The 26127-nt window shown below is 44.3% G+C and overlaps 3 protein-coding genes across 11 annotated transcripts in view; all 3 read left to right on the forward strand.

The window, feature by feature from the left end:
• CAMTA1 (calmodulin binding transcription activator 1) overlaps window positions 1-2233 on the forward strand; it is an 899418-nt gene extending 897185 nt beyond the window's left edge. For all 3 annotated transcript variants that reach the window (XM_060088900.1, XM_060088901.1, XM_060088903.1), the window contains one exon: window positions 744-2233. In XM_060088900.1, coding sequence (XP_059944883.1) covers window positions 744-807 — 64 coding nt within the window. In that variant the 3' untranslated portion in view covers window positions 808-2233. The remainder of the gene's footprint in view (window positions 1-743) is intronic.
• Window positions 2234-5520: 3287 nt separating this feature from the next.
• Window positions 5521-14430, forward strand: VAMP3 (vesicle associated membrane protein 3). The gene is made up of 5 exons (XM_060088904.1): window positions 5521-5630; window positions 7425-7506; window positions 10796-10954; window positions 11744-11795; window positions 12620-14430. Coding segments are annotated over exons 1-5 (315 nt in total). The 5' UTR covers window positions 5521-5628; the 3' UTR covers window positions 12640-14430.
• Window positions 14431-18625: 4195 nt separating this feature from the next.
• Window positions 18626-26127, forward strand: part of PER3 (period circadian regulator 3) — a 64462-nt gene continuing 56960 nt past the window's right edge. For 6 of the 7 annotated variants that reach the window (XM_060088905.1, XM_060088910.1, XM_060088911.1 and 3 more), the window contains exons 1-5: window positions 18630-18715; window positions 18976-19372; window positions 19816-19961; window positions 21038-21153; window positions 22363-22564. In XM_060088905.1, the coding sequence (XP_059944888.1) occupies window positions 19194-19372; window positions 19816-19961; window positions 21038-21153; window positions 22363-22564 (643 nt within the window). In that variant the 5' untranslated portion in view covers window positions 18630-18715; window positions 18976-19193. Of the gene's footprint in view, window positions 18716-18975; window positions 19373-19815; window positions 19962-21037; window positions 21154-22362; window positions 22565-26127 lie in introns of all 7 variants that reach the window. The other variant, XM_060088906.1, reaches the window with a different exon arrangement.

Raw genomic sequence — 26127 nt, forward strand, 5'->3', positions numbered from 1 at the left:
ATATCAACTGAAACTGGTCATTAACAAATAATTTGCCAGTGTGAACTTTCCATGACTCTATTGATAGCAATTTAAATTTGTTTACTACAACATGTTTGATAAACAGAACAAAGTACCTTACTGGTATTGCACCCTGTTGCTGTCCATCTGGGGGCACTGGGGGGAGTGACCTGAACATCTTTTAAAGCTACAATGTGGAATGGGAGGAAAGTAAGCAATTCTGAAAATCAAAAAGACCGCAGATCACATGAGCGAAATCAGAGTTGTGCAGATGAGCGGTCAGGTTCAAGACAGCTCACGACCTTGGGTCTGTGAGCAAAGCAACAACTTACTCCCTAGGTATATCCAAAGCTAAATAAATGTGTGTGCAGTTTCCCTAACTTGCATCCCATGGAATTACAGGGCCTTAACAGGGGTCCACCAGGCTAAAAAGAAAGTTATTTGAGCAATGAACTTTTTTCTACAATGAGCATGTTATTGTTACACTTCATTTAATGCAGTCAACTTCGGTTTTGCTTTGTGTTTAGAGGTCTTGATATAGAGCAAAGTTTCAGGAAGGGTCCAGTCTTCCTCTTGGAATATTTTCCCCAGCAATTTCACAGGAGTTTCCTTTGCCATCAATCCTCAGAAGGGTTTTTGTCTTGGCTTTTCACTTCCGGGGGAATGGCCCTGCCCTTTCCTTTATGTGGTGACGGTTTCTCTCTATAGTTATCACCTGGTCTTTTGTTTTGTTTCTCTTCCAGAGTGAAAGAATTGAAAAAGGCCAAGGAACTTGAAGACATACAGCAGCATCCCTTAGCAATGTGACACTGCTTTTCAGACTGTTTTCATTTCTGTTTTTAGGAGAGACATGCGACAACACCCACACACACACACACACACACGCATGCACACACACACACACAACATAATCCCTCTGCAGTTTGGGGGAGATGAGCTGCAGGATTTTAACAGGAATGTTTTGGTCATTGCATTTGCACTTTCATGGACAACTTTTAATTTGATCAGCAAGACATCTTGGAATTCAATCTTCTGTTGGATCATGGGCAAACAAGACACCACGAGGAATCAAAAGAGGCTTTCCTCCTCTTAGGAAGAAGCCGTCTTCCTTCTCACATAGGGCTGTATTCAAACATCGTGTGGAACTGTACAAATATTTATACCAAAAATATAGATAAGAAAAGGTGGGGATGCACTAGCAACAAAGAGAATGCTGTTCCTGCACCTGTCAGTTATTTCCAAGAAGCTGAATCTTTGGGATTGATTCTCAGTGGAGGGCTTAGATCATACAAATCTTTATTGGGTCCGTGTGTTCTCATTTCCTTCACTGTGTTTAGTTGATTTTAATTTGTCTGTTTGTGTTTCAATCTTTACAGCACACTTAATGCAACTTTTAAAATCTGCAGGTTATTAATGTCTTGTGGAAATTTGCAGAGGGGCGGGTGCGTGGTAAACGGGTAATGCGTGGGAAATGATGAGGAACAGCGTACAGAGTTTAAATTTATTTTCTGTCCCCACCACCTCCCAAGAACCTGCGAGGATAGTCATCATCTTGTCCCTTTTCTCATGTTCAGCACTTTAATTTTTTTTGCCTTACTTTCATGTGCAATGAAAATTACTTAGAGAATTGGTAAAGCATGTAGCTTTTTTTAGTAGCCTTGGAAACTGTAGTCATTCTTAGGAATCATAAACCTTGCCTGGACATTTGCCACCTAAAAGACCAGTGTGGTGCTGCGTTCTGGCCAGTAAATTCCATATTTTTGGCTATATCTCATCCAACCTGAGCAGTTTCTGTGTATATATAGAAGGTAGAAATGGAAAGTGAGAAAATATTTGAAAGGGATTATATTAATTGCTAAATATTTTATTCACAAAGGTCAATAACATGGCAAGATAAAATTATTTGTATAGTTTTGTCTGAATGAGCGAGAAAAAATGTGGATGTATTGTTTGTATATATTGTATATATTAAAACAAAGAGATATGTGCATGAAATCAAGAAAAAAGAAATGAACAAAAGCAAAGCATTAGTGGCTATGGTCTGTAAAATGAAACAAAAAAAACTTTATTTCACTATAAGAGTACTTTATTTTAAATGTTCTTTAGAAGAACATTTTGCTAAAGCATGACTAAACTGCAAAAAAAAAAAAAGAGCTACTGTATTAAGACTTAGGAAAAAAGGCAGAGTAACATTACTTTAAAAAAAAGGGTATGTTTACATTTAATTTTGGCTACCAGGAGTTTATTTTATTTTATTTAAAAATTTTTTTTGCCAATGGTGCCAAGTAATGTGAATGCTGATATCGCTTAAAAAAATTAAGTTACTTTTGCTAAACAGATAATCATGAGATGAATCAGTATATAGCTTAACACCATCCACTCACTCCAACAAAGAACACTTAGAACGGTCAAAACCTGACAAAAGAAATAGGATGAAAAGTAGAAAAATGACTCATGTTTTCATATCTCCTGCTGGAAATCAGAAAATGTAATAAAAATTGCACAAAAATAACTACAAATTAAAAGAATGCAAACTGGTCTCGTAGGGATGTCATGGTATATGATTACTATTTCCACATAATGAGGAACCAAAGAAATCTGATGCTTTTAACAACTCAACTACTAATGTTAAATCGAGAGAATAAAGTTTGCATTTGCTGATGCCAGTTTAAAATTCCCAGGTTAAGTTTCAGGATCAGTTGGTGTAAAGCTGAGAGACTAGTTTTTTTCCCTTTGGTTCTGGCTGCCAACTGTAAGTAAAAACTCAAGGCTTGTTGTGAAGCCTAAAAATATTCACAAATCAGCTTTTAAACTGGTGTCTTGGAAGGAAGGTAGATACAAAAAGATTGTGGTAACAACTGGGGTCAGTGCTCTTGGTGCCTTTTCTATAATTGTACTTGTTTTTTAATTACTTCCTTTCACTGCCAACCTCGAATTACTGTACAGTATATGTCTTACTGCTTGTGATCAGCTTTGATGACAGTGACAGCCCCACAACTAGCAGCCACCTGTACATTTGTAAACTGACCTGGCTCAATTTTGTTTTTAAATGTGGGTTATGTTGCAGCTGTTGCAGTCCCCCAAATACCTATTATTTTACACAATTTGACCTATAGGAGGACACTGAGTAATTTACAAACACACAGTTGCATTCATCAACGGGAAGAGAATGTGAAAGCCAGCTCTTTCAGAATATCCTTTATTAATACTGAATTTGGGTATGTTTATTCCATCTTGGTACAAATAACCGATCTTTTGACAAGAGTAATGACCTCAGTGGATTTGCTTTAACGCTCATTTTTTTTTTAATGTTTCACATGCTACATTATTAGCTGAGTAAGTTAGAAAATCTGAAAGATAAAGACTGACATAGAATTAGGAGCGTTCTTATGGAGGGCATAGAAGTAGGTTCAAAACCTACCCATGTAACCTACCAGTACAACTGTGAATCCCAGGTGAGGTACAAATGCACTTCCACTGAAACGAAGCATTTCTGACCGCTTTTTCTTGGTTGTGAATCTTAATTTTTGAATATAAGATGATAGGTAAACGCAGCTTTCTTGGATAATCTGAATTCCCAAGTGCCAGGAGTAGGATTTCATTATAAAATTAATAGCTAATCTTATTCTGTCTCCTGAAGATTTAATTGCTATTCTTGTTACCCATTTGAAATCAGCTGTACTGTGTGAACGAAATCGAGACAATATCTAGAACCCCTCTCTGGCTGCACGGTCGCTTATGGCAGTTCCACACAGTAGTTGGCGCCCAATGGGGGGTCCCTGAGACTTGCATGTAAAACTAGTCTAGATGTCTTCTTTTTTGTAAGTTTTATTTTTGTAACTGTGCATGTAAAGCATCACTGAATCAATGGATCTGTTGAAGAACTCAGCTGCTGGAAACCATGCAAAATGTTTTGAATTGCCCTTAAAATATGGAAAATGTTTTCTGAATGCTTTATATTCTTTCTGCTGTAAATTAAAAATGAAGAAAATTTCCCCATACTATGTGTGTTTTGCTTTAAACTCAACTGATATTGAAATCCAAGGTGATCAGCACGTTTCACACCATATAAAATCATTTCAAATATTTCCTTCTATCCCGATAAAGTGTCTTGACCGCGAACGTTACATAGTTTCAGATCTGTACAGGAAAGAAAAAATTTCTCACTGGAGCCACTGTTCCTAAAACAATTACTTGTCAACTATCTTCTCAGGCATCACTCAACCTATCAGTCATTTGACTAAGGGCAGTTATTGGAGAGAGAAAAACACCAATCTAAATTCACCTTTTCAGTTAAAACCCTTTGCAGTTTTTTAAAAGGCACTTTTCAGCTGACTACTAAAACCAGCCTTCCTTTCCAAGAGCTCTGTCATCAGTCTCATTCCCTTTCACTGCAGAGCCTCATCTTGTCTCCCTGGTGGTCCCTCTTCCATCTAATCCATCCCACTGCTGCTGCCAGAGAAGTTTTGCGTGATCGATCTCCCAGATCCGTGAGGCCTTGATGGTTTCTACAACCCACTGCACTGAAATGACATTTGCCTTTCTTGTTTATCTTCAATCTTTATTCGGCCTTATTTTCACCTATGCCCCAACCTGCACACCCTGGTTGGTCTGTTCAAACTATGTCCATGTCCACTGTTTCTTTGTTCATGATGTTTGTTCCTCCCGTGCCTGGAAAGTTCTCTTTTTAGCTACTTAACCCAACTCAAATCTCACCTCCTCTGTGACACTCTCTTGTTTATTCTAATATACACTAATATTTTCAAATTATGCCATTTAGAGTTGGAAAAGACAGTTTGGTGTTTATTTTCATTTCTCATCTGATCTGCCAGTTGACTCACTGGTGTTTTGTGGTGTTTTGTTTGTTTAATGTAGGAGTTGCCTATGTTGACAGGAATACTTTCAGTAACAACTTAAAGACCTTGCACAGTAACTCACTGCATTCAGATTTTTGCCTCAGCCTCAACCCGAAATCAAAAGTTGAGGACCTACTCTGTGCTTGGGGGTCCGGAAATACAGAAACGTATAAAGTACAGTCCCTCATGTCAAGGCTCCCATAGATTATAATAAGATCTGTGCAGTGAAAAATATGCGTGTCACAAATGAACACACGAAAAGAGGGAACCTAATCCAATCAACGCCTGTGACAAATACCCTGAATGAACTTCCGCTCTCATTTTGACAAGTTTCTTGGGAAAATGTGGCGGTCTCCAGGACCACCGGCTTAATGCGGCACGTTCAGCAGAAGCCCATGGGCTGTCTCCACTACTGTCAGGGCCCGAGAAATGACCCACGGGCCCAGAATAACGTAAAGCGTCCCCACCTTCATTTACCTGCACAGTCCCTTTTCAGAGCCTAATGCACCACGTGCCTCAGCGTCCGTACCGGCGGTGGCAAGGACATGGAGCTGCATCCCAGAGACCTGCCTCAGCGCTCTGCCGTGGCCCCGCCCCGAGACGCCCCGTCCCTTCCGGCGCGCCCCCTCGCGGCCGCGCGCGCCCCGCCCACCCGTCGGCCCATCCCGGTGACGTCACCGCCCCCGCGCCTCCCCGCCCAGGTCTCAGGTCTCAGGTCTCCTGTCGCGCTGCCCTGGTCCGCCGATCCTCGCCCGCTGCCGCCGCCGCCAAAATGTGAGTGACACGGCGCGACGCGGAGCGGCCTCGGGCCCGGAGGGCGGCGGCCCGCTGCTGGGACCCCCCGCCCGGCCCGGTTCCCGTCCGCCGCCTCTCGGACGCTGGCGCAGGCCGCGCGGGCCTTCGCGGGGCGCTCCAGAGGCCTGGGGGCGGGCGGCGGCTCCGGGGGTGCGGACTGCAGATGGGCCAGGTCGGTCCCGCGGCGCCGCCGGCCGCCCGGGAGGGCCCCGCGGCCGGCGGGCGGACGCGGAAGGGGCGAGGGCGGGGCGGCCGGGGTTTTCCGGAGGTAGGGAGAGCCGCCCCCGCCCCTCCGCTTCCCCCCTTTCCCCTCCCCCCCCACCTCAAGTTCCCTGAGGGGAGCTGTGACCCCTTCCCTCGTCCTGCAGAGCCTGCTCGCTGCCTGGTGCCTGGTGCCTGGGGGGTGGGCTCCGGAAGTTGCAAGGGAAAAGACCTGGGCCCTGTGTGAAGGCACCTGCGGTCAGAGTGGAGTCTGGCGCAGAGCTGTGCGCCTCCGCTCTCTTTTTAAGCAGAAGCATTCTTGTACTTGAAAACGTGGAGTTTCCCGTGGTAACATCCCGAGAACGCTGAGTGTCAAGATTCACCAGGACCCTGTGTCCCCCTCCAACCTGCTCATTCCTCACCTACAGAGGAGGAAGGAATGGGTGCTTTCGCAGGGTTCCTTCCGGGAACTAGGGACACCCCTCTGGAGTGTTCCTGCTTGAGGCTGCTGTTCCAGTAGTTCGCCGTGGTTAAAACCTAGATCCGTAGAATTATACAGAACCTGGTCTAAACACAGGCTGCACTGCAGCCAGCGGTGTGGACTTTCTAAGCCTTACTTTACTCATCTTTGAAATGAGGTTAACAGTAGTGTCCCCCTCAAAGAGTTTTGAGGATTAAATGAGAAAATGCTTGGAGAAAATGCACCAGTACATGGCCCTTCGCTATTATCGATCAGACAGTAAACTCTCTGAGGGCAGGGGTGGGATCTGCTGCACCCCTGGTCTTTGACGCATGGTAGGTATAAGATAACTGTCGGTTGAATCAGTGAATCAGTGGCCGTTGTATGCAAGACATGGGGAAGAGACCTCTAAGACACAGGAGTCTGTGATCTATTAGAGAAGGCAAGGCTATATATTTCTATATCTGAAAAACCAAAGCATTGCCAACCAAGTCATGGAAGCAATTAGGACTTCAAAGCCAGAGTGGTCAAAAAAGATCTGTCCGGGGGAAAAATAAAGAATTCGATGAGGATTTTAAAAGAAGTACCTCTTAAGAGAGGGAGCATTGCTTCATCTTACCTTTCCCACTGACGCCCCCTCAACCCCACATCCTGGTGTTTCTGACTCGTTTCTCTAACTGAATCTATTTCTCCATACTGGAAAAAGGGCATTTTATAATTGTTCATAACTATGAAGACCATTCTTGCCACAGTGAAAAGCTCAGAAGAGTACTGAGTGCCTTTAAGTAGGTGTAGGTCTTAAAACAAGTAATAAAAAATGGGAAAGCAGAGTTTACCTGTCTTAGGATCAGGTCCTTCAGTGATACAATGGAGATCCTGTTAAACCTTCACTTCAGACCTTGGTCCCTTTGAACACGTGGGTGAATCTTTAAAGTTATAGAGGAATTAGAAAAGGTGTCATTTGAACCTCTGTGCATTGATGCAGGAAGGATTTTCTTTTCCTGCTTTAGTTCTGAAATTCCTAACACCGAGGCTCCTCCAGTACATCTTCATACTTAAGAAGTGTGTTCGGAATCCTAATTTACTCACGCTTGTGTCTTTACATGTTTCAGGACTACAAGCGCGCCTGCAGGGTCAAGCGCTGCCTCTGGCAGTAGTAGAAGACTTCAGCAGACGCAAAATCAAGTGGATGAGGTATTGCCCAGAAGTGCTGAAAACATGAATCATAAGCCAACATGGGAACACTCTGGGAATAGCTCTGTTTAGAAAAAGGATCGTAAAAGTGTGAATGTAAAGTAAATTTTGACTGTCATAAATGTAACAAAATTTTGTCCCCTACTGTGTTGCAAGCCCTTACCTAAGCTTCTGAGAAGTCATGTCCTACTGGTTTCAAGCTTGTTTTCCTGTGACCGAATCACATACCTAAAGTACAGGCTCTCCTCTCTGAGAACATTCCTTCAAGAATCACTTTATAATGTATATTTTGCCACAATAAATAAAAAATTAGAGAAGAAAAAAGAACCACTTTATAAAATAAGGTAATAGAATTTTAAGGATTAGGCCTCTAGATTGCGCAAGCCAGGACCAATCCTCCTGACCAGATTTTTCATCAAAATTCTTTTTCCAGTAGCTTGACAGTACTAGTTACCCAGCCCAGCAAGTCACTGTAGATTGTTGCCTATTGACATGCAGAAGGCAGGTGCTGGGAAACTTCTCTGGCCTAACAGATCTGTATCTGTGGAATTCTTGAGTTCGGAGACCCTCAGAGCATCTTTTGTTCTGCCCTATGTATGCAGACCTACAATGGAAAATTGTTTGAGAAATTCAAGCTAGTATTAATATCTCCATAGTCCTAAAAGCCATCACTGCTGAACAATGACATCTTGGTCTTTCTGCATTTAGCTGCCTTAAAAAGCAGAGTTAAAACTAATATTAGATTCTGTTGTTAAATCATATGGTAATATTTTGGTCTGAAGGTTTTGTTTATGACCTTAATTCTGAAATTTTTACATTTTCATGCTGAGAAACCCATTCTAATTCCATCCTACATGAAACTTCTGTTAACTTACGAAATCAAATTGGCTCCTTTTTCTTTACTAAAGAGAGTTGTTTTGTTTTGTTTTAGATTGAGGTAAAATTTACATAACATACAATTAACCATTTTAAAGAGTACAATTCAGGGGTATGTGGTATATTCACAATGTTAAGCAACCATTCCCTCTGTCTAGTTTCAATTTTTTTTTTTTATCCCTGAAGAACACCCTGTATGCATTTAGTAATCACTCCCCATTCCCCCTTCCTCTGAATGGTAGCCTCTAATTGGCTTTCTGTTGCTATGGCTTTGCCTATTCTGGATATATCATATAAAAGGGATACAATGGCCTATTGTGTCTGGCTTCTTTGACTTAGCATCACATGTTCTACAAACTTGTAGCGTTTATCAGTACATCATTTTTATGGCTGAGTAGTATTCCATTGCACATGGATACCTCAGTTTGTTTATCCATTCATCTGCTGGTGGATTTTTGGGTTGTTTCCACCTTTTGGCTGTTATGAATAGTGTTGCTATAAACGTTTGCGTATAAGTTTCTATGTGTACACCTGTTTTCATTTCTCTTGGTTATGGGTCTAGGAGTAGAATTGCTGGATCATATAGTAATACTATGTCTAACTTTTTTTTTTTTTTTTTTTTTTTTTTTTTTGTGGTATGCGGGCCTCTCACTGTTGTGGCCTCTCCCGTTGTGGAGCACAGGCTCCGGACGCGCAGGCTCAGCGGCCATGGCTCACGGGCCCAGCCGCTCCGCAGCATGTGGGATCTTCCCGGACCGGGGCACGAACCCGTGTCCCCTGCATCGGCAGGCGGACTCTCAACCACTGCGCCACCAGGGAAGCCCTACTATGTTTAACTTTTTGAGGAACTGCCAAACTTTTCCACAGTGATGTACTATTTTACACTCCCACTAGCCATGTCCAGGAGTTCCTGTTCTTCCACTTCATCACCAACACTTGTTATTTTGCATTTTTTTGGTTATAGCCATCCTAATGAGTATGAGTTAGTAACTCATCATGGTTTTGATTTGCATTTCCTAATGACCAATGATGTTGAATATATTTCCATGTGCTTGCTGGCCAATTGTATATATTCTTTGTAGAAATGTCTATTCAAGTCCACTGCCAATTCTCTAATTGTGTAGTCTGTTTCTGGTGTCGGTTGATAAGAATTCTTTATATATTCTGGATATTAAATCTTTGTCAGATACATGATTTGCAAATATTTTCTTAACATCTTGTGGATTGTCTTTTCACATCCATGACAACAATGTCTTTTGATGCACAAAAGATTTTAATTTTTATGAAGTCCAGTTTGTCTATTTTTTCTCTTGTTGCTCTTGCTTTTGGTGTCAAATCCATGGCCAAATTCAGAGTTGTAAGGATTTACTCTTACGTTTTCTTCTAAGAGGTTTATAGTTTCAGCTGTATTCTCAGATCATTGATCCATTTTGAGTTAATTTTTGCATTTGGGGTAAGGTAAGGGTCCAGCTTCATCAAGTGGCTGTCCAGTTGTCCCAGCACCAAGTTTTGAAATTGGAAAGTGTGACTCCTCCAATTTTGTTTTTCTTTTTCAATACTGTTTTGGGTACTCAGGGCTCCTTGGAATTCCATATGAATTTGAGGATTAGTTTTTCCCTTTGTGCAAAAAAAAAAAAAAAAGCCATTGGAATTTTGATAGAGATTGTGTTGAATCTATACCTATGTACATCACTTGGGGGAGTACTGCCCTCTTAAAAATATTAAGTCTTTCAATCTATGAACATGGGATGTTTTCCCATTTCATTAGGTCTGATTCCTTTCAGTAGTGTTTCACAGTTTTCAGTGCGCAAGTCTTTGGCCTCCTTGGTTTAATTTATCCCTAGGTATTTTATTCTTTTGGGTGTTATTGTATGGAATTGTTTTCTTTATCTCCTTTTCATTGCTAGTGTATGGAAGCACGCTCATTTATGGCTATTGATCTTGTACCCTAAAACTTTCCTGAGTTTGTTTACTAACTTTAGTAGGGTTTTTTGTAGATACTTTGGTATTTTCTGTACATGGAAACATCTGCAAATAGAGATCACTTTACTTCTTCTCTAACTTGGATGCCTTTTATTTCTTTTTCTTACCTGATTTCTCTGGCCAGAACTTCTAGTACAATGTCGTACAACAGTAGTGAAGGTGGGCCTCCTTGTCTTTCACCATTGAGCATGGATGTTAGTTGTGGGTTTTTCCATAGATGCCCTTTACTATGTTAAGGAAGTTCCCTTCTATTCCTAGTTTGCTGCGTGTTTTTAACTTGAAAGGGTGAGACCTTTTTTCTTTTTCTTTAATGGAAGTTTGGCTCAAAGTAGTAAAGTGCTGACCTGAAAAAAAAAATGCCAGTAAACTTCACTGAGGAGTTTTGTTCTTCATTCCTGTACGTGTAACTGAGCGTGATCGTATTCGTCAGGTGGTGGACATCATGAGGGTCAACGTGGATAAGGTGTTGGAAAGAGATCAGAAGCTCTCTGAGTTGGATGACCGTGCAGACGCACTGCAGGCAGGAGCCTCCCAATTTGAAACGAGTGCTGCCAAGCTGAAGAGAAAATACTGGTGGAAGAATTGCAAGGTAGTTCGCTTTTAACTGGTCTTTACATTAAGTCACGCTCTGTAGTCTCAGGGTAGACAGAGGCTACAAACATTGGACTTTCACGAATCTTGAGTTTGCCTTCCCTCGCGTGGAAGTGTGGATTGACACTGAATCTAAAACACTGACTGCATATCCTCTTCCTGTCCCCACAACTGGGAATTCTCCATGTTCTGGGGCCGACCTTCAGAAGCATGTAGAACAGGAGCGTCCCAAATCAATCGTAGACCTAAGCCCCTTCCAGCCCTCCACCCCCGCAGAGCCCTGCACACAGGTTGACAGGAGAGGGCTGGACAGGTGGTCAGTTTCCACGTGGCTGCGAATGGCTCCAGTGTCAAAGGGAAGAGCCGCTCAAAAGCCGCAGTGTGCTCCACAGAAGAGCAGGAAGCAGCCGCGCAAGGAGCGTGGCCCAAAGCAGAGGTTACACAGCTGCGCAAGCAATGTGCTGCGATCAGATCCCTTCCTGGGTTGGAAGTGACACTTTCTGACACGTGGGACAGGCTTATTAGTAGCCCTTCTTTAGGTGGAAAACAGGTATACACAAAGGCCTATCTAGGGACCACAAATCATTTGAACGTGTTATAAAAAGATAAGTAACTTCCAGGCCCTAATTGAGAACATTAAGTTTAGGCTTTAAAAATTATGAATATTTCAGATGGTGGTGCACCTTAATTTCTCCTTCTGTGACTAGAACGATATTATATTGATACTCTTCAGTAAGCACGTTGATCTCTAGTTTTGAACGTGAAATGGACGTGTGTGTCGTTACAGATGTGGGCAATAGGGATCAGCGTTGTTGTCATCATCATCGTCATCATCATTGGTGAGTTCTCCTGCTCCAAACTCACTGCAGAATCTTCTCTGCTCACAGCTGACTGCATATACAAGAACTCCAGTTAAAAGTTCCCTCGGAGATGTTAGTTTGCCCCAAAGGTTTTTGTTTTCATGATTAAGTGTTTTAAGTACTTGGGTGGTGAGTCTGAGATTTTCCGATATAAACAGTAATCCTTTGAAGTTAGAGAAAATTTATTCATTTCCACTGAATGAGTGGAAGAAAGTTTTCTCTCTGAATATATTTTTATCAGAGGTTTCCTTTTATGAGAAACAGTGCAGTCTAGCGATTAAAAGCATGGACTACCTGTGATCCACCCTAGCTCCACCATCCAGTGTGTGGCCTTGGGCAAGTAATTTAGTATCTCTGAACCTCGGTTTCCTCGTTTATAAAATGGGGATAATAACAGTACCTACCTCATGTTTCTTATGAGGACAAAGCTGTTAATATATAAAAGGTGCTTAGGATGGTGCCTGGCATATAGTAATAATAGTTATATAAATAAATATATATATACACAACTATCATTACTATTATGATGATCATTACTACTGCTACTATGTACAATATTGGAACAGCCCATTGCCATTCATAGCCCAGTACGTGAGAACTATTTAAAGAAATATATCTTGGATCCTTTTTTTGACAGCCTCCTCTAGCCCTCCAAAAAATATAGGAAAGCCACCAGTAGGAAATTGGACAGAAATTGAATTTCTGTTCACACTTAGACTGCAGTGTTTGATGTTTATTCTGTATTTGCACTGAACAACTAAACTGTTGTTTTTCCACTTTTTTGCATCTCCCCTGCTTATTAGTGTGGAGTGTTTCTTCCTGAAGAACCAGTGAAACTCCAGCCTGCTGTTCAAGAAACCTCTTGAAGAGTTTTGATTTAGAACCTGCTATATTATCAAGCTTACCTACTGTTATATCTAAAATGATTATTTTCTGTTAGTGACTGTAAAGTTTGTTTTCTAGGAAATGTGCCTTTGTTTTGTAATATGCACTGCAAACTAGAGGTGTAGTCAGCCCAGCCACCATTTTGCACAGTGCCTTTTCAAATTTACATATGGGCTGATGAAGAGGACTTCTTAAGTTGCAGAGTGTAATAACCTAGCAGTAATGTTGTCTGATTAACTGCCAGTGATTCCAGTTAAGGAAATTCGTTCCAAGTTAGCTGTCCTAGTCACATGACATTACCCTCATTTTAAACCTTTGGGTAGTCAGATTCCAATTTGTGCCTTCCAGAAAGAACACTACTGCCTAACACAAATACAGACTGTGCCTTATTTTGCTATTTTTCTGATTCCCTTTAAGAGAACTCTCTACTGTTTATAAACACTGCTGACTTTTTCGCTGTATTTAAAACAAGATGCTGGTAAAGAGTTTTTGCTCCTGCGTTAGATATGAAGATGTTTACTTTCTTGTTACTGTTATGTATCACTTGCTAAAAATATTGTTTTAATCAGAAATAATAACCTCGTTAAAACATTTTTATAGAACTGTGGCTGTGACCAAAGTTCCTGTTTTGCCAAAAAGTTAAATCCCAGTCAGATGTCAAGTCTGTTCCTGGTAGATGAGTTCAGAAAAGTGACCAGTGGGACTCAAGGTGCCCTTCAGAATTAAAATTGTAATATTGTGTGTGAACCTCTGACATCCTGGCAGGCCTTTCTTGCCCTTGAAAGGCTGTATAGGTCTTGCGACTCTCCTTCCGATCCAGCATTTTTCCTGGGGGTTAGAGAGGGTTTGAGCTCAACTGACCATCTCATTCCTGTAGACAGAGTTTTACCCAGCCATGTGCAGGTTATCAGCTGTAGACTCCAATATGTTTCTAGTAATTACGTGAGCAACAGTGCTGTAGTCTTCAAGTGAGACCATCTGTGAACTGCTCATTTTCTGGTCCAGTCCCCACGGACGATAGTTTTTTGGAGTTTGTTTCCTATTTTGATCCATAGTCCACTTCCTAAATCTGCCTTCTAAATTATGCTCTCGATTAGGCATTGGTCAGGGGGGACGAGATTTTACAGAGGATAGCTAACCAGAGACACTTTCTTTCTTTGATGTCACAGACTGTCTGCATAAGATGCTGCTTTGGGAATAGCTGTTGTCATCTGAGAGGCTTTTGTTGTGTACGTGAGACTTTGGACATCAGGGTGTGTGGCTTAAGGACAGGAATTCAGGTAGGAATGAAAACAGGCGAGGAGGCACTGAGGGGGAAAGGAGCCTTACCACCCTGTGGCTGTTAGCGGAATATTCTCAAATTCTTGTTCACACACACGTTTGTGACTTACAAAGGAACAGTTAAGGTGCACCAGGACCCAGGTTCCATTTCTGTAATATCTTGTTCCCCTGACATCAGTGAAATGGTGTGAAGTTGAAAATATGCCTTGCAGTGTGCCCACCTGGGAAGAAGGGAGCAGCCGTCCGTGTCGGGACGCTGGCCCACCCTCGGCTCAGGTCTCCGGCCGGGTCTGACTGAATCCTTGGTGCTCTCTCCTTGGCCTCGATGCTCAGTCCCATGTAACCCACTGGCTGCTGCGTTAACCCAGGAATGCTTCACCTATATCTGTGCATTTAGCTGGGAAGTCGCCCACTATAATAAACTGAATAAAGTGTTCATAAACATAACTCTAGTGCTTGTGTTGCTTGTAGGGGAACAGCTGGGCCTGGTCCAAGTCCTAAGGAAACGGCGTTCCTTGCCGCTCAACCTCCCTCTCCCTTACAGACCCCAGGTCCCCTTCCCCTTTTGCCCTCTCACTGTCCCCTCACTCTGAGTTCTTGCATGCCGCTCCCCATGTGAAAAGTGCTTTTCAGTAGCGGAGATGAGTGGGGAACTGGCTTTCTTACGATTCCTAAAACGTTCAGAATTTGGCTTTTGAGTTCCTTAAATATATGGTCTTTCAGAAGTGACTTGTATAGAGCCGGCCGGTATGTGCTGGACCAGGTCGCTGCCCACGTGGGGCGTGGGAAGATGACTTGGGTGGGAGAGGGACGCCTCTTGTTTTCATTCTGCATGTCTTTCCCCTTGAATGTACTTCCACTCTTACTCTGCAAGCCCTAGGGAACAATATAATACGGGCGGAAGGAGACTTGCTTATGTTCACAATAAAATGCCAGTTTTCAGTAGAATCCTGCGATAAGCAGCTTGACGTTTTTCCATTGCCTCGGATAGACAGTCACTGCTTTTCTTGTCTGACATGCGATTGTGTCCCTGGGAAAGTACTAACTGTAGAATCGTGCCTTTTGTTTAGGAACATGATATAATGAAATACGTATGAACTTCCGGTGCCATTTTCAAAGGAAAATCTACCATAAAGCGGCTCCTCCTTCTCTGCTTCTCCCTTAAATGTCAGGGTTCCTTAGGGACTTCTGTTACCATTCTCCTTACCCTCCCCAGGCAAATCTTACCTGTTCTCATGATCCCTCTATTCATTCATCGGCTGATGAGGCCTGGCCTACTGGACATAAGCCTCTGAGAAGCAGCGTTCACCAGACAGAAGGAAACATCCCCTGCCCCGTGCCGCTCCTCCGATCATTCACAGTGTCTGTTCCAGAAATGGCACCATCACCTACCCAGTGACCACACTAGCCAAATCCACTGGACTTGCTGTTCTTTTTGGTCACCATCTATGTCACTCAGGATACGCTGGAGGGGTGCTATGTACCAGACACCTCCCAAATCGCCACGGCTCAAAGTTTTTTCCTTGCTCGTGCTCTGTGTCCCACGCCAGTCAGCAGGAAGGCTCTGTCGTCAGTCCCTGGGGGGTGGGGTGAGGGGACTTCCTGTAAACATTCGTTTCCGGTTATCACTGCGGAAGGAAAGGAAGGGACTGGCAGGAATTGTGCACTGGCTCTCAACGCCTGCGCCTGGAAGTGGAGTCGGCAGCTCTGCTCACGTTTCATTGGCCAAAGCAGGTCAGGTGACCATGGCTCACCTCAGAGGTGGGAGGAGAGGAGAAATGGAATGTTTGTGAACATCTTCCTTTGTGTCAACAACTTCAGTCAAAGAATGGGGGCAAATTCCCCGTGTCTTGTATTTTCTAATGACTTGTGTCTCTTACATGATAATTTTACATTTGCATCACCAATAAAATGTTTCTTAAAGTATGGTAACTTTTTTATTGGTTCTGAATGATGATTAATTATTTGCTTTAAAATTGACCAGACTCGGGCTTCCCTGGTGGCGCAGTGGTTAAGAATCCACCTGCCCGTGCAGGGGACACGGGTTCCAGCCCTGGTCCGGGAAGATCCCACATGCCGCGGAGCAACTAAGCCCGAGCGCCACAACTACTGAGCCTGCGCTCCAGAGCCCGCGAGCCACAACTCCTGAAGCCCAGGCGCCTAGAGCCCATGCTCTGCAACAAGAGAAGCCACCGCAATGAGAAGCCCACGCACCGCAACGAAGAGTAGCCCCAGCTCGCCTTAACTAGAGAAAGCCAGCACACAGCAACAAAGACCCAACAGCCAAAAACAAATAAATAAAATAAATAAATAATAACTTAAAAAATAAGATAAAATAAAATAAAATTGACCAGACTGCTTAGTGCATTTAAAAATAAGCAAACTTGGGCTTCCCTGGTGGCGCAGTGGTTGAGAGTCCGCCTGCCGATGCAGGGGACACGGGTTCGTGCCCCGGTCCGGGAAGATCCCACATGCTGCGGAAAGGCTGGGCCCGCCCGTGAGCCATGGCCGCTGAGCCTGCGCGTCTGGAGCCTGTGCTCCGCAACGGGAGAAGCCACAACAACAGTGAGAGGCCCGCGTACCGCAAAAAAAAAACAAAAACAAACAAAAATAAGCAAACTTATTTCCAACTGAGCTGCTTTTCATAGTAGCAGAAAATTCAGTCTGTAAAAGTTGAATTTACTAAATAAACCAATTATGGCACAATTATTAGAAAATAATTTTTTTTCTCATCCTTTCAATAGCAAGCTAAGTGCATTTAGAAATCTTCTACTTGGCTTTATACCGCCAAGACGGACAATCCCCTGTTGGGACAAGTGCCTGCCTCTGGCCAAGGCTCTGGATCCCCAGCCTCAGGAAGGACTTCTCTCTGGCAACTGCCTCTTGTCTGCAGCCCTTCCCTCCTGCGTCATTCACATCTCCCTTCTTACTGGATCACCCCGTCACTTAATAGCGATGCCCACATCCCTCCCTCCAGCCAAAAAATACTTGTCTATAGCTCGTCACAGCAAAATTCCTCCCTATGTCTCCCTGTAGTCATTGCCTCACAGCCTACTTTTCTTCAATCCACACCACTGAGACGTCTTTAACCAAGGTCACCATCTTGCTGAAGCCTAACAGGAAATTCTCAGCCTCTGTCTCACTCTGCTTATCACCAGCATTTGATAAAGTTGCCAGCTCTCTCCTTAAATGCTTCCTTATCAAGCTTCCAGGACCCCACACTCCTCTGGTTTTCTTTCAACCTCATCTATGGCTCCTTATTCTTTGCTTGGTTCTCTGCCTGACCTCTGAATCTCTGTGTGCCCCAAATCTTGGCCTTTGGCCCTTTTCTCTCTATCGGCACTCTCTCACTGACACCATTTCACCCATCACTGTAAACTCCATAGAGACTCTGACGACTGCCAAATGTAAGCTGTATCTCCACCCCCGGCTTCTCCCCTGAGTTCCCGGCTGGGAGATCCAATTGCCTACCTGACCACTCACTCCACTTGGATGTTTAGTGCACATCTCTGAATCTCTGAACATGGCATGTGGAAAACAGTTCTCTGTTCTCCCTTCAGCAAAACCTGCCATCCCCAGACCTGCACTCAATAAATATTTGCTGAATGAATGCAGTTTAACAAAATAGAGATTCAGAAGAGAGTAAGCATCATTTGGAGAAATAAGGTGGTTTACCCACTACCTAATATGAACGGTTACCACACTTCACTTTCCCCTCCTCTTATTTACAATTCCTTTCATTCATCCAACCAATACTTAAGATTTCTGATGTACCAGGCACCGGAGAGGGGTGGAGTTGTACATGGCACCTTCCATTTCGGAGGAGTCGAGGCACAAATAAAAAGAGTCTTCCGACGGTGTTTTTTAAAGGCCTTCTCTACACCTTCCTTTCCCAAAATAATGTCTTTTACAGACACTTGTCTTCCTCCAGTTGCTAAGTGAATCTTTAACTTTAGGAAGACCAGGGAAATGTTTTAAGTTTCACTGTCAGAATTCCGCTTCTGAAAGCCGGGCTTGATCTTTCCAGGGCTGCTACACTGACGAGTCCTCAGACCCCCTCACTTAAGAGTCCGCGGGAGCGAGAGCAAGAAGGTCGTTAAGAAAAGTGGAAACGATGGGAACCCGAGAAGACGCAGGGAAAGCGCCAGCTTGGTCCCGATCCGCACCACCGCTGCGCCGCTCTCCCGACTCGAGCTGGGGGAGCCGCGGCCGCTCACATGGAAGCCGCGCAGGCCCCGCCCACCCCACCGCCCGGGGCCCGCCCCCTTATGACTGGCGGCTCCAGCGCCCTATCACTGCCGCGCTCGCTCCAGCGGCCCCCGGGGCCCATCCCCCGGGGCCCATCCCCCGGGGTTGGGAGCGGGGCGGGGACTGGAGCCTCCTCAGGGCCCCTCCGCCCCCTCCCTACGTGCCAGCCAGCCGGGATTGGCCGAGCGCCGTCCTCAGGCCGACCCCCGGCGTTACGTAACGAGCTCCGGAACCTTTGCCCTGCTCACTCGCCTCCGCTTATGTAACCCGGGCACCCCTGCGCGGGTCCCGCCCCCAGGCCAATGGGGTCTCGCAGAGCTGGCAGCGGCAGCCAATCGCGTGACCCGGGGGCGGGACCGAGTCACGTGGTGCGCGGGGGGCGCGGCGCCCGCGACCGTACGGCACGCTGCGGGCCTCGAGACTGCGTGGGGCCGGGTCAGCTGGGCGAGCGGCGCGCGGGTCCGCGGGAGGCGGTGGCGGCGGCGGTGGGTGAGGGCTTGGCCCGGGCGGAGAGGCCTCGGGGCCCGCCGGGCGCGGTCGCCCCGAGCCTGTCCTGCGCTGTGGGAACTTTGTGCTTCAAGTTGCCCCTTGCCGGGTCCGGGTCCTGGGTGCACTCCGACTCTCGGGGCGGCCGGAACCGGGATCCCCCTGGGACTGCCCAGCCCGCGAGCCACAGCCGAGCTTCCAGCATCAGATTGTGTTTCTCTTGACACTTGTCACCTTTGTTTCCACCGTCCCCCTCCAGGGTGGACCTCCCGTGAGCGGAGACGTCCAAGATTGCAGGGAAATACTGGGGAGAAAAGTGCCCCCGGAGGAGCAGAAAGAGTACCTCTACTTGCCGGCTTGTGATGACTGACATTTTCTCTGAGACGATGGCCTGGACCAAAATGAGAAGTACATTTCCGTCGCCGATCGCAAAGTAGCAAAGTAGCAGGCGACAGGCTGAGGACTGCCGGGCGAGCGATGGATCCCTGTGAAGATCTAGAAGTGTCCGGTGGTAAATCTCAGGACTCTAGGGGGGGCCAGCCTCATGAACTTGAAGGACCACAGGCCAGCGGTCCTGAGGCGCTGGGGAAGGACTCTGCTGAGATGTGGAGCCGGCAATACCAGCTGCAGAGCAAATACGTGCAGACCAGCAACAGGTGAAATAACCTGATGTGTTTGTTGTTCTCTGCTGGGGTAGTAGAGGGGAAAGGCGGGCTTACATCTTTTTATATTTTGTTTGTAAGCCTAGGAAAAAGTTTAAGGAGACTCAGACAACTTAGAATGAAATACCCTGGAGAAACTGAAGGAAATTAACCAAAAGGTAAAAAGTGGTTGAGGAATTTAGCTGACTCTAGGCTGAAGTGAGAAATGCTTGATGTTTACCAATTTCTTTGCCTGGGATTCTCCACCTGTAAAAAAAAAAAAGTGGTGAATAATAAATCTGTGAACTAAATGAGCTGATCCATGTTAAGGGCTTAGAAAGCGGGCCTGGCATGAAATACGCTGTTCAGTAAAAGTTGACTTATTATAATCGAAAGTGTGAATTTAGAATCTTTTTTATCTTACAGTGAACCGCAATAGAATCTTTTTTATCTTACAGTGAACCGCAAGATCAGATCAGAGTTTCCAAAGACCTTATAACGGTTGTCCAAGAAATGAAAAAATACTTCCCGTCAGAGAGACAGAGTAAACCAAGCACCCTGGATGCTCTCAACTATGCCCTTCGCTGCGTACACAGCGTGCAAGGTAAACGGGCTGGAGAGGGACTACAGTCGTGCACGGACACCATGGCTCGTAAACAGCAGCCAGGCCAGAGCAGTCGTCTGCCTGGTTTTAGGCACAGAAATGTTTTGAGCTTTTTACGGTGCTTTATGTGAGATGTGCAAATCTACACGGATGGCATTAGCATCTTAGTTTTTCACGTGAGCCGCGGAGAACCTTATTTGCGTCATAGCTTAGTAACTGTGCAGTGTTTTGCTGATTTGTTTCAGGAGGGTAGAGCTCGGCATAAGCACGTTTTGAAGATTCACTTTTTAAAAGAATATTGTCTTCTATGACTGTTAGGGGAAAAATACACTTGATTAAATACATTTACATGTCCCTGCCATAGACATACTTTTAAAATACAGTCATGATGTATCAGGAATTTACCAAATTAAAATCGAATGGGGGCCTCCCTGGTGGCGCAGTGGTTGAGAGTCCGCCTGCCGATGCAGGGGATACGGGTTCGTGCCCCGGTCTGGGAGGATCCCATATGCCGCGGAGCGGCTGGGCCCGTGAGCCATGGCCGCTGGGCCTGCGCATCCGGAGCCTGTGCTCCGCAGCGGGGGAGGCCACAGCAGTGAGAGGCCCGCATACCACAAAAAAAAAAAAAAAAAAAAAAAATCGAATGGTTGTAAACATTTTTTTCTTTTCATGACTTTTCAGACTTCTTCTCAAGGGATTTTAAAAAATACACATTCTGTAGCACAAACCTCTGGCTTCATAGATGATACATAGTTCCTGAATCCTGGAGTAATGTTTCTGCCATACAGATTTCCTGTGTGTGTATTTGGAATTTTTGGTTTCAGTACCTTGTTTTGGTACCTTCAATGTGTTTCATTCCTTGTGATCTGGAACATGCAGAATTCATAAAATTCAAAATCTTAAGTTTGTACAACTATCAGTATTTTAGGTGAATGAAGAAAATGATCTGGTTTCAAGGAAAACATGCTGAGGTGTCCTCATCCTAAAAAACAAGCCTGCTTTTATACTGATAAAAAATGATTTCCTAAAGATACTGTTGTCACTGGACTACCTATTTATTTTCCTGTGTTTCTTAGCAAACAGTGAGTTTTTCCAGATTCTCCATCAGAATGGAGCGCCTCAAGCAGACGTGACCATGTACAGTCTTGAGGAACTGGCCACTATTGCTTCAGAGCACACTTCCAAAAACACAGTAAGAATTCACAAATTTTGCCATATCAACCTGGGTGATTTTTCCTAACGCTCTTATCTAGATGTAGATTTTTAAAAATAATAAATGAGCATTTCAGTCACCACAATTTGAGGTCAAGCATAGGCGAAAACTGCTACAGAGGCCTTGTGGAGTTTCTCCTGCCCTTGCCAGAGAAAACATCTAAAAACAGGAAGCAACACATTAGTAGTAGTTGGCTTTGCTTCCGTCATGAGGTGCCTCTCTCTCCTTAGCATCCCTGAGTTCTCTCAAATGAAGAAAAAGATAACAGTGCAGAGTGATTTCCTGCATCTTATTCTAATCTCCGGATTGTTAATTTCTATTTATATCACTCTTACTTCCAATACCTACTACTTCACGTTGTAACAACTGGATTTTATAGAACAGGTGAGTTGAGATGCTGTCATTTTTTGTAAAATTTTGGAAGAGATATGTAGTATATCTTTTTGGAATCTCTTCACGTTGACAGAATAATTGAGCCTCATGTTGTGCTGATATGATGGAGATTACTTAATTTATGTGTAGACCTCAACATAATTGTAACTTAAAGATTTTGTAATATTGGAGCATGAGCTACCCTTCATGTTACAGTGCTTATTTTACTAACTGATGTGTTTATAATACTGTAGTAGGCGCTGTGGAGATTTAAGGGAAAAAAAGTTTAAGGAAAACATTTTCCCTTTAAGATCTTCAAAGTAAATCTAGAGAGGAAAACATATGCCACTTGCTAACAGGTACAAACAGTGGCCGATTATAAATAAGTTATGTTTATGTCTAACGGAACACATTAGAGAAATGATTCTTATGTACTGAGGTTTGTCAAAGACAACATCTTGGAGCAAGTGAACTTTAGCTTGGTCTTGAAGCCTGGAATATGCATGGGTGAAGAGAAGACAGTCCTTCCAGGTACAGTTTGCAAAGGAGAGGGAATCAGAAGTGTATACAGTGTATACACTGTGTTTAGTCGGTGTAGAATGAGCTGGTGCATTGTCTGGCAGAACTTAAACCTTCAGAAGGAACAATGCAGGTTTTACAGCGATTTGTTGCCTTTGCAGGTGTGTGTGTGTGTTTTAAGCTATTGATCATGGTATTAAGCTATTGTTCATGGTAGACGTCTAGACGAAATTTATTCAGGGAATATTGCCAGTATGTATCTCAATATTTTGCATTTATTTTAAATATTTTTCGTAGGATACGTTTGTGGCAGTTTTTTCATTTCTGTCTGGAAGGTTAGTGCACGTTTCTGAACAGGCTCCTTCGATCCTGCATTGTAAGAAAGAGTTCTTAGAGTCCTCTCATTTCGTTGAGCTGCTTGCCCCTCAAGACGTGAGGGTGTTCTACACACACACTGCCCACGCTCAGCTTCCTTTCTGGAACAACTGGACCCAAAGAGGTAATGGGACCAATATTCAGATGTTTATCTTGCCTGGTAAAGATCAGTTTCATTCTTCCAGAAATAGTACACAAATGAATGCATTATTCAGAACATACAAATATATAGTTTTTCTTATTTCTTCATTTTAAAAGTCAGAATGTGATGAAAATAGCATTTTAAATGCTGCTAATAACATAAAAAATCCAATAAATTTGTTTTCATTTAATCAAGTTAGTTTCACAGACTATAGGCTATAGATATGGTGTGTTACAGCATAATGTATAGCAGGTTAATTGCTACAAAGTGTCTGTTATTAATAAAATTAAATGTTTTTCCTCTTATACTGACCTCATTATTTCTCTGCTTTGCTCTGGAGGTAAGCTTCTCAAAGTTAGATCCCTTTCCAGTTTTTCTTCTCACTAAAAGTTATGAATCTCATCATTTTGTTTTCCTTCTGAAAGACTGCTTTTCCTGAACTGGGGGTGGGGAGTGGGTTCCCACTCACAGTTTTCTTTGTGTTATTCAATCCCATGTAATCTTTCATTCATTCATCCATTCTTTTTTCTTTAAAAAATATTTATTTATTTATTTGGTTGTGCCGGGTCTTTGTTGTGGCAGGCGGGCTCCTTAGTTGCAGCTCTCCAGCTCCTTAGCTGCAGCATGTGGACTCCTTAGTTGCGGCTTGAGGGCTCCTTAGTTGCGGCTTGAGGGCTCCTTAGTTGTGGCTCACGGGCTCCTTATTTGAGGCATGTGAACTCTTAGTTGTGGCATGCATGTGGGATCTAGTTCCCTGACCAGGGATCGAACCTGAGTCCCTTGAGTTGGGAGGGCAGAGTGTTCACCACTGCACCGCCAGGGAAGTCCCATTCATTCTTTCTTAAGTCACCCTTTATTCCCTATTTCATATTTTTTGTGAAATTTCTCTTAAAGAACTTAGTAAAGATGAACTTTCTTTTTGATCCCAGACCCTTTTCTCTCATTTTTAAAAAATTTTGATTATTTTTATTATGGTAAAAAACACATTCACAAAATTTACCATCGTAACCATTTTCAAGTGTACAGTTCAGCAGCATTAAGTACATTCACAGTGTTGTGAAACAGATCCTCAGAACTTCATCCTGCAAATCTAGAGCTCTGTACTCATTCTGGTTTCTAATCCAGTTCTCAGTCCAGTGAAGAACAGTGTTACAGCTTTCTTTTCTCAATCACAGACCCTTGCCCCATTCTCTGTGCACATTTTATATAAGCTTCAGAAAAGACACCTGTCACCCTTGCTTTCTTCCAGCTCCCTCTCTCCTTTTCCCGTCATTCAGAAACACTGATTTTATTTTGCTTCTTCTTTCCAAAACACGTGTTTTCAACCTTTAATTGTCCACATTTGTTTCTCTGCTTTTGTTCATCATTTATTCATTCCGTAGACATTATATAGCAGTCCCTGTGGGCTAGGAGCTGTTCTAGGTGCTAAGGTACAACAGTGAACAGAACAGACACGTGGTACTGTTCACCAGGTCTTTCCCATTTTCCCTTCAGTATTGCCCTATAGTCTCTGTCTGATCTTTTCACTTGTTTTTTTTTTGGCTGTGCTGCAAGGCTTGCGGGATCTTAGTTCCCCGACCAGGGATCAAACCCGTGTGCCTGCAGTGGAAGCATGGAGTCCCAACCACTGGACCACCAGGGAATTCCCTGATCTTTTCACTTTCTTATCTTTGCTAATTACTTAATGGTATTTCCCCTGCTTGTAAAAGCATAATAGTCCCTGAAATTGTTGTCTCTTGGACCTAAACATTTAGTTGCTCCATAAAGGTGATGTCCATTGAGTTTACTTCTCACACTGTACTTTCGCTTTAGGAACCCCAAGGATCCACACCCTCCTTGAGGGCCGTTGTTCAGCTCCACACCATTTCTGGGCTGTGCTCATGTCACCTCTTTGTCCCTTCCTCTGAACTCATAGGACATTAAGAGGACACGGGAAGCTCTGAACTCAGCAGTTGTCAGCTTTGGCCCTGTGTTAGAGCACATTTCCACTTAGGCTTGTTGTACAGACCTCTCAGAAGGATCTGACCGCTGTTTCTTTAGAACACACTTCCAGAAACAAGAATTCGCACGTTCCAGCCCAGGTGTGGAAGTGACAGCGGGCCCCCATCTACTGTTTTTGAGATCCTGTAGGCTGGCTCTCTGTGTTACAGGACTCCAGGGTGGGGGGGGCAGTTGAATTCAGGTGCCTGCTACAATGTATAAGGAGTGTAAGCGAGTTCACCTTACAGCAGAGTTGCAGTATTTTGTTATGTGTAAAGAATGTTAAGCTCAGAACCTGAAGGTCTGAGTTTCAAGTTGCATTCTGTCGCTTCGTGAACCTTGGAGGCCACTTGGCTTCTCATTGTAAAATGAGAATCATAGTTTCTGACGTGCCTGTTAACACAGGGTTTCTGTGAGAACCCAGCAAGCTGTAGGTTGGGGAAGGCTTGGAGATATTTGGAGCGTCCGCAGCATAAAGGCTCATCTTAACTGCTGTCATCTGTTGAACGGTTACTATTTGCCAGGGACCCTTCTCTTTGCTTTCGTGGATTAACTGAGTTAATCTTCACGAAGACCTCGTGAGGTGTAGGTACTGTCATTCTCCCCGGTAGACGAACACAGTAACTGTATTAGTTTGGGTTTGCCCAGAAGCGGGACGCTGACTGGGGGAGCGGGTGGAAGGTGGTGAGAGGAGCCCTCAGCCCGCATCGCCGGTCTCGCTGGAAGGAGCGAGGCGGGGGGAGGGCTGGGCAGCAGGAACCTTGGGCCGCAGCGCAGTCCAGAGAGCTTCTGGGCCAGGCAGCCAGAGGGGGTCCACCCGCTGTCACGCGCTGGAAGAGCCCGGTGTCTCCATGGAATGGTCCTGCCTCGTTTCCTGCTCCGTGTATGGGCATGGGCCAGGGGCAGCCCGCGGGAAGCAGGGCTCAGGCAACAGTCGGGTCCCTCAGAGCCAGCAACTGTGCCCTTTCTTAGCTGCCATGGTCACAGAGATGCCAACGTCACACTGCCTGCAAGTATGGAGCCAGCCTTCACCTTGGCAGTGTGAATCCAGAGCCCCTCTGACCCCACGGCTGCTGGGACTGCGCCTTATAGCAGGAGAACTGTCCTCAGACAAAGGCGAGCGTTTGAAAGTGTCACCGAGGGACGGTTCCCACCCACGAGAATCAGCTCAGAAAATCAAGGATATTTTTGAAAAATCTTTATCTGGCCTTAATTCCTCCATAGAAACTCCAGAAACAGTTTCTGTGTTAAGATGATAGCATATCTTAGAGTAATTAATTTCTTTAGCTTACTTTGTCAAGTTCTTTCTGTTATTTCTCCCAGACTTCTGGCTTCAGAATTCTGGGCCTGTAACTTTCATAGTTTCACAAATTACAGGAGTTTGGTCACTGGTCCCTTTACTTTTAAACTGGAGGGCTTTTTTTTAATCGTGAATATTTTTCTTGATCACTCAAAAGCCCATTTTCTTATTCTTCCTATGATCATTTCCTTAGGAGTACAAACACCTGGACCATGTTCAGTATTTTGGTTCTTCAGAATCCTCGTTGTAGGTGCTCCTTCAGTGT

Source organism: Mesoplodon densirostris, chromosome 2 (assembly GCF_025265405.1).
Source record: "Mesoplodon densirostris isolate mMesDen1 chromosome 2, mMesDen1 primary haplotype, whole genome shotgun sequence".
Classification (NCBI taxonomy): domain Eukaryota; kingdom Metazoa; phylum Chordata; class Mammalia; order Artiodactyla; family Ziphiidae; genus Mesoplodon; species Mesoplodon densirostris.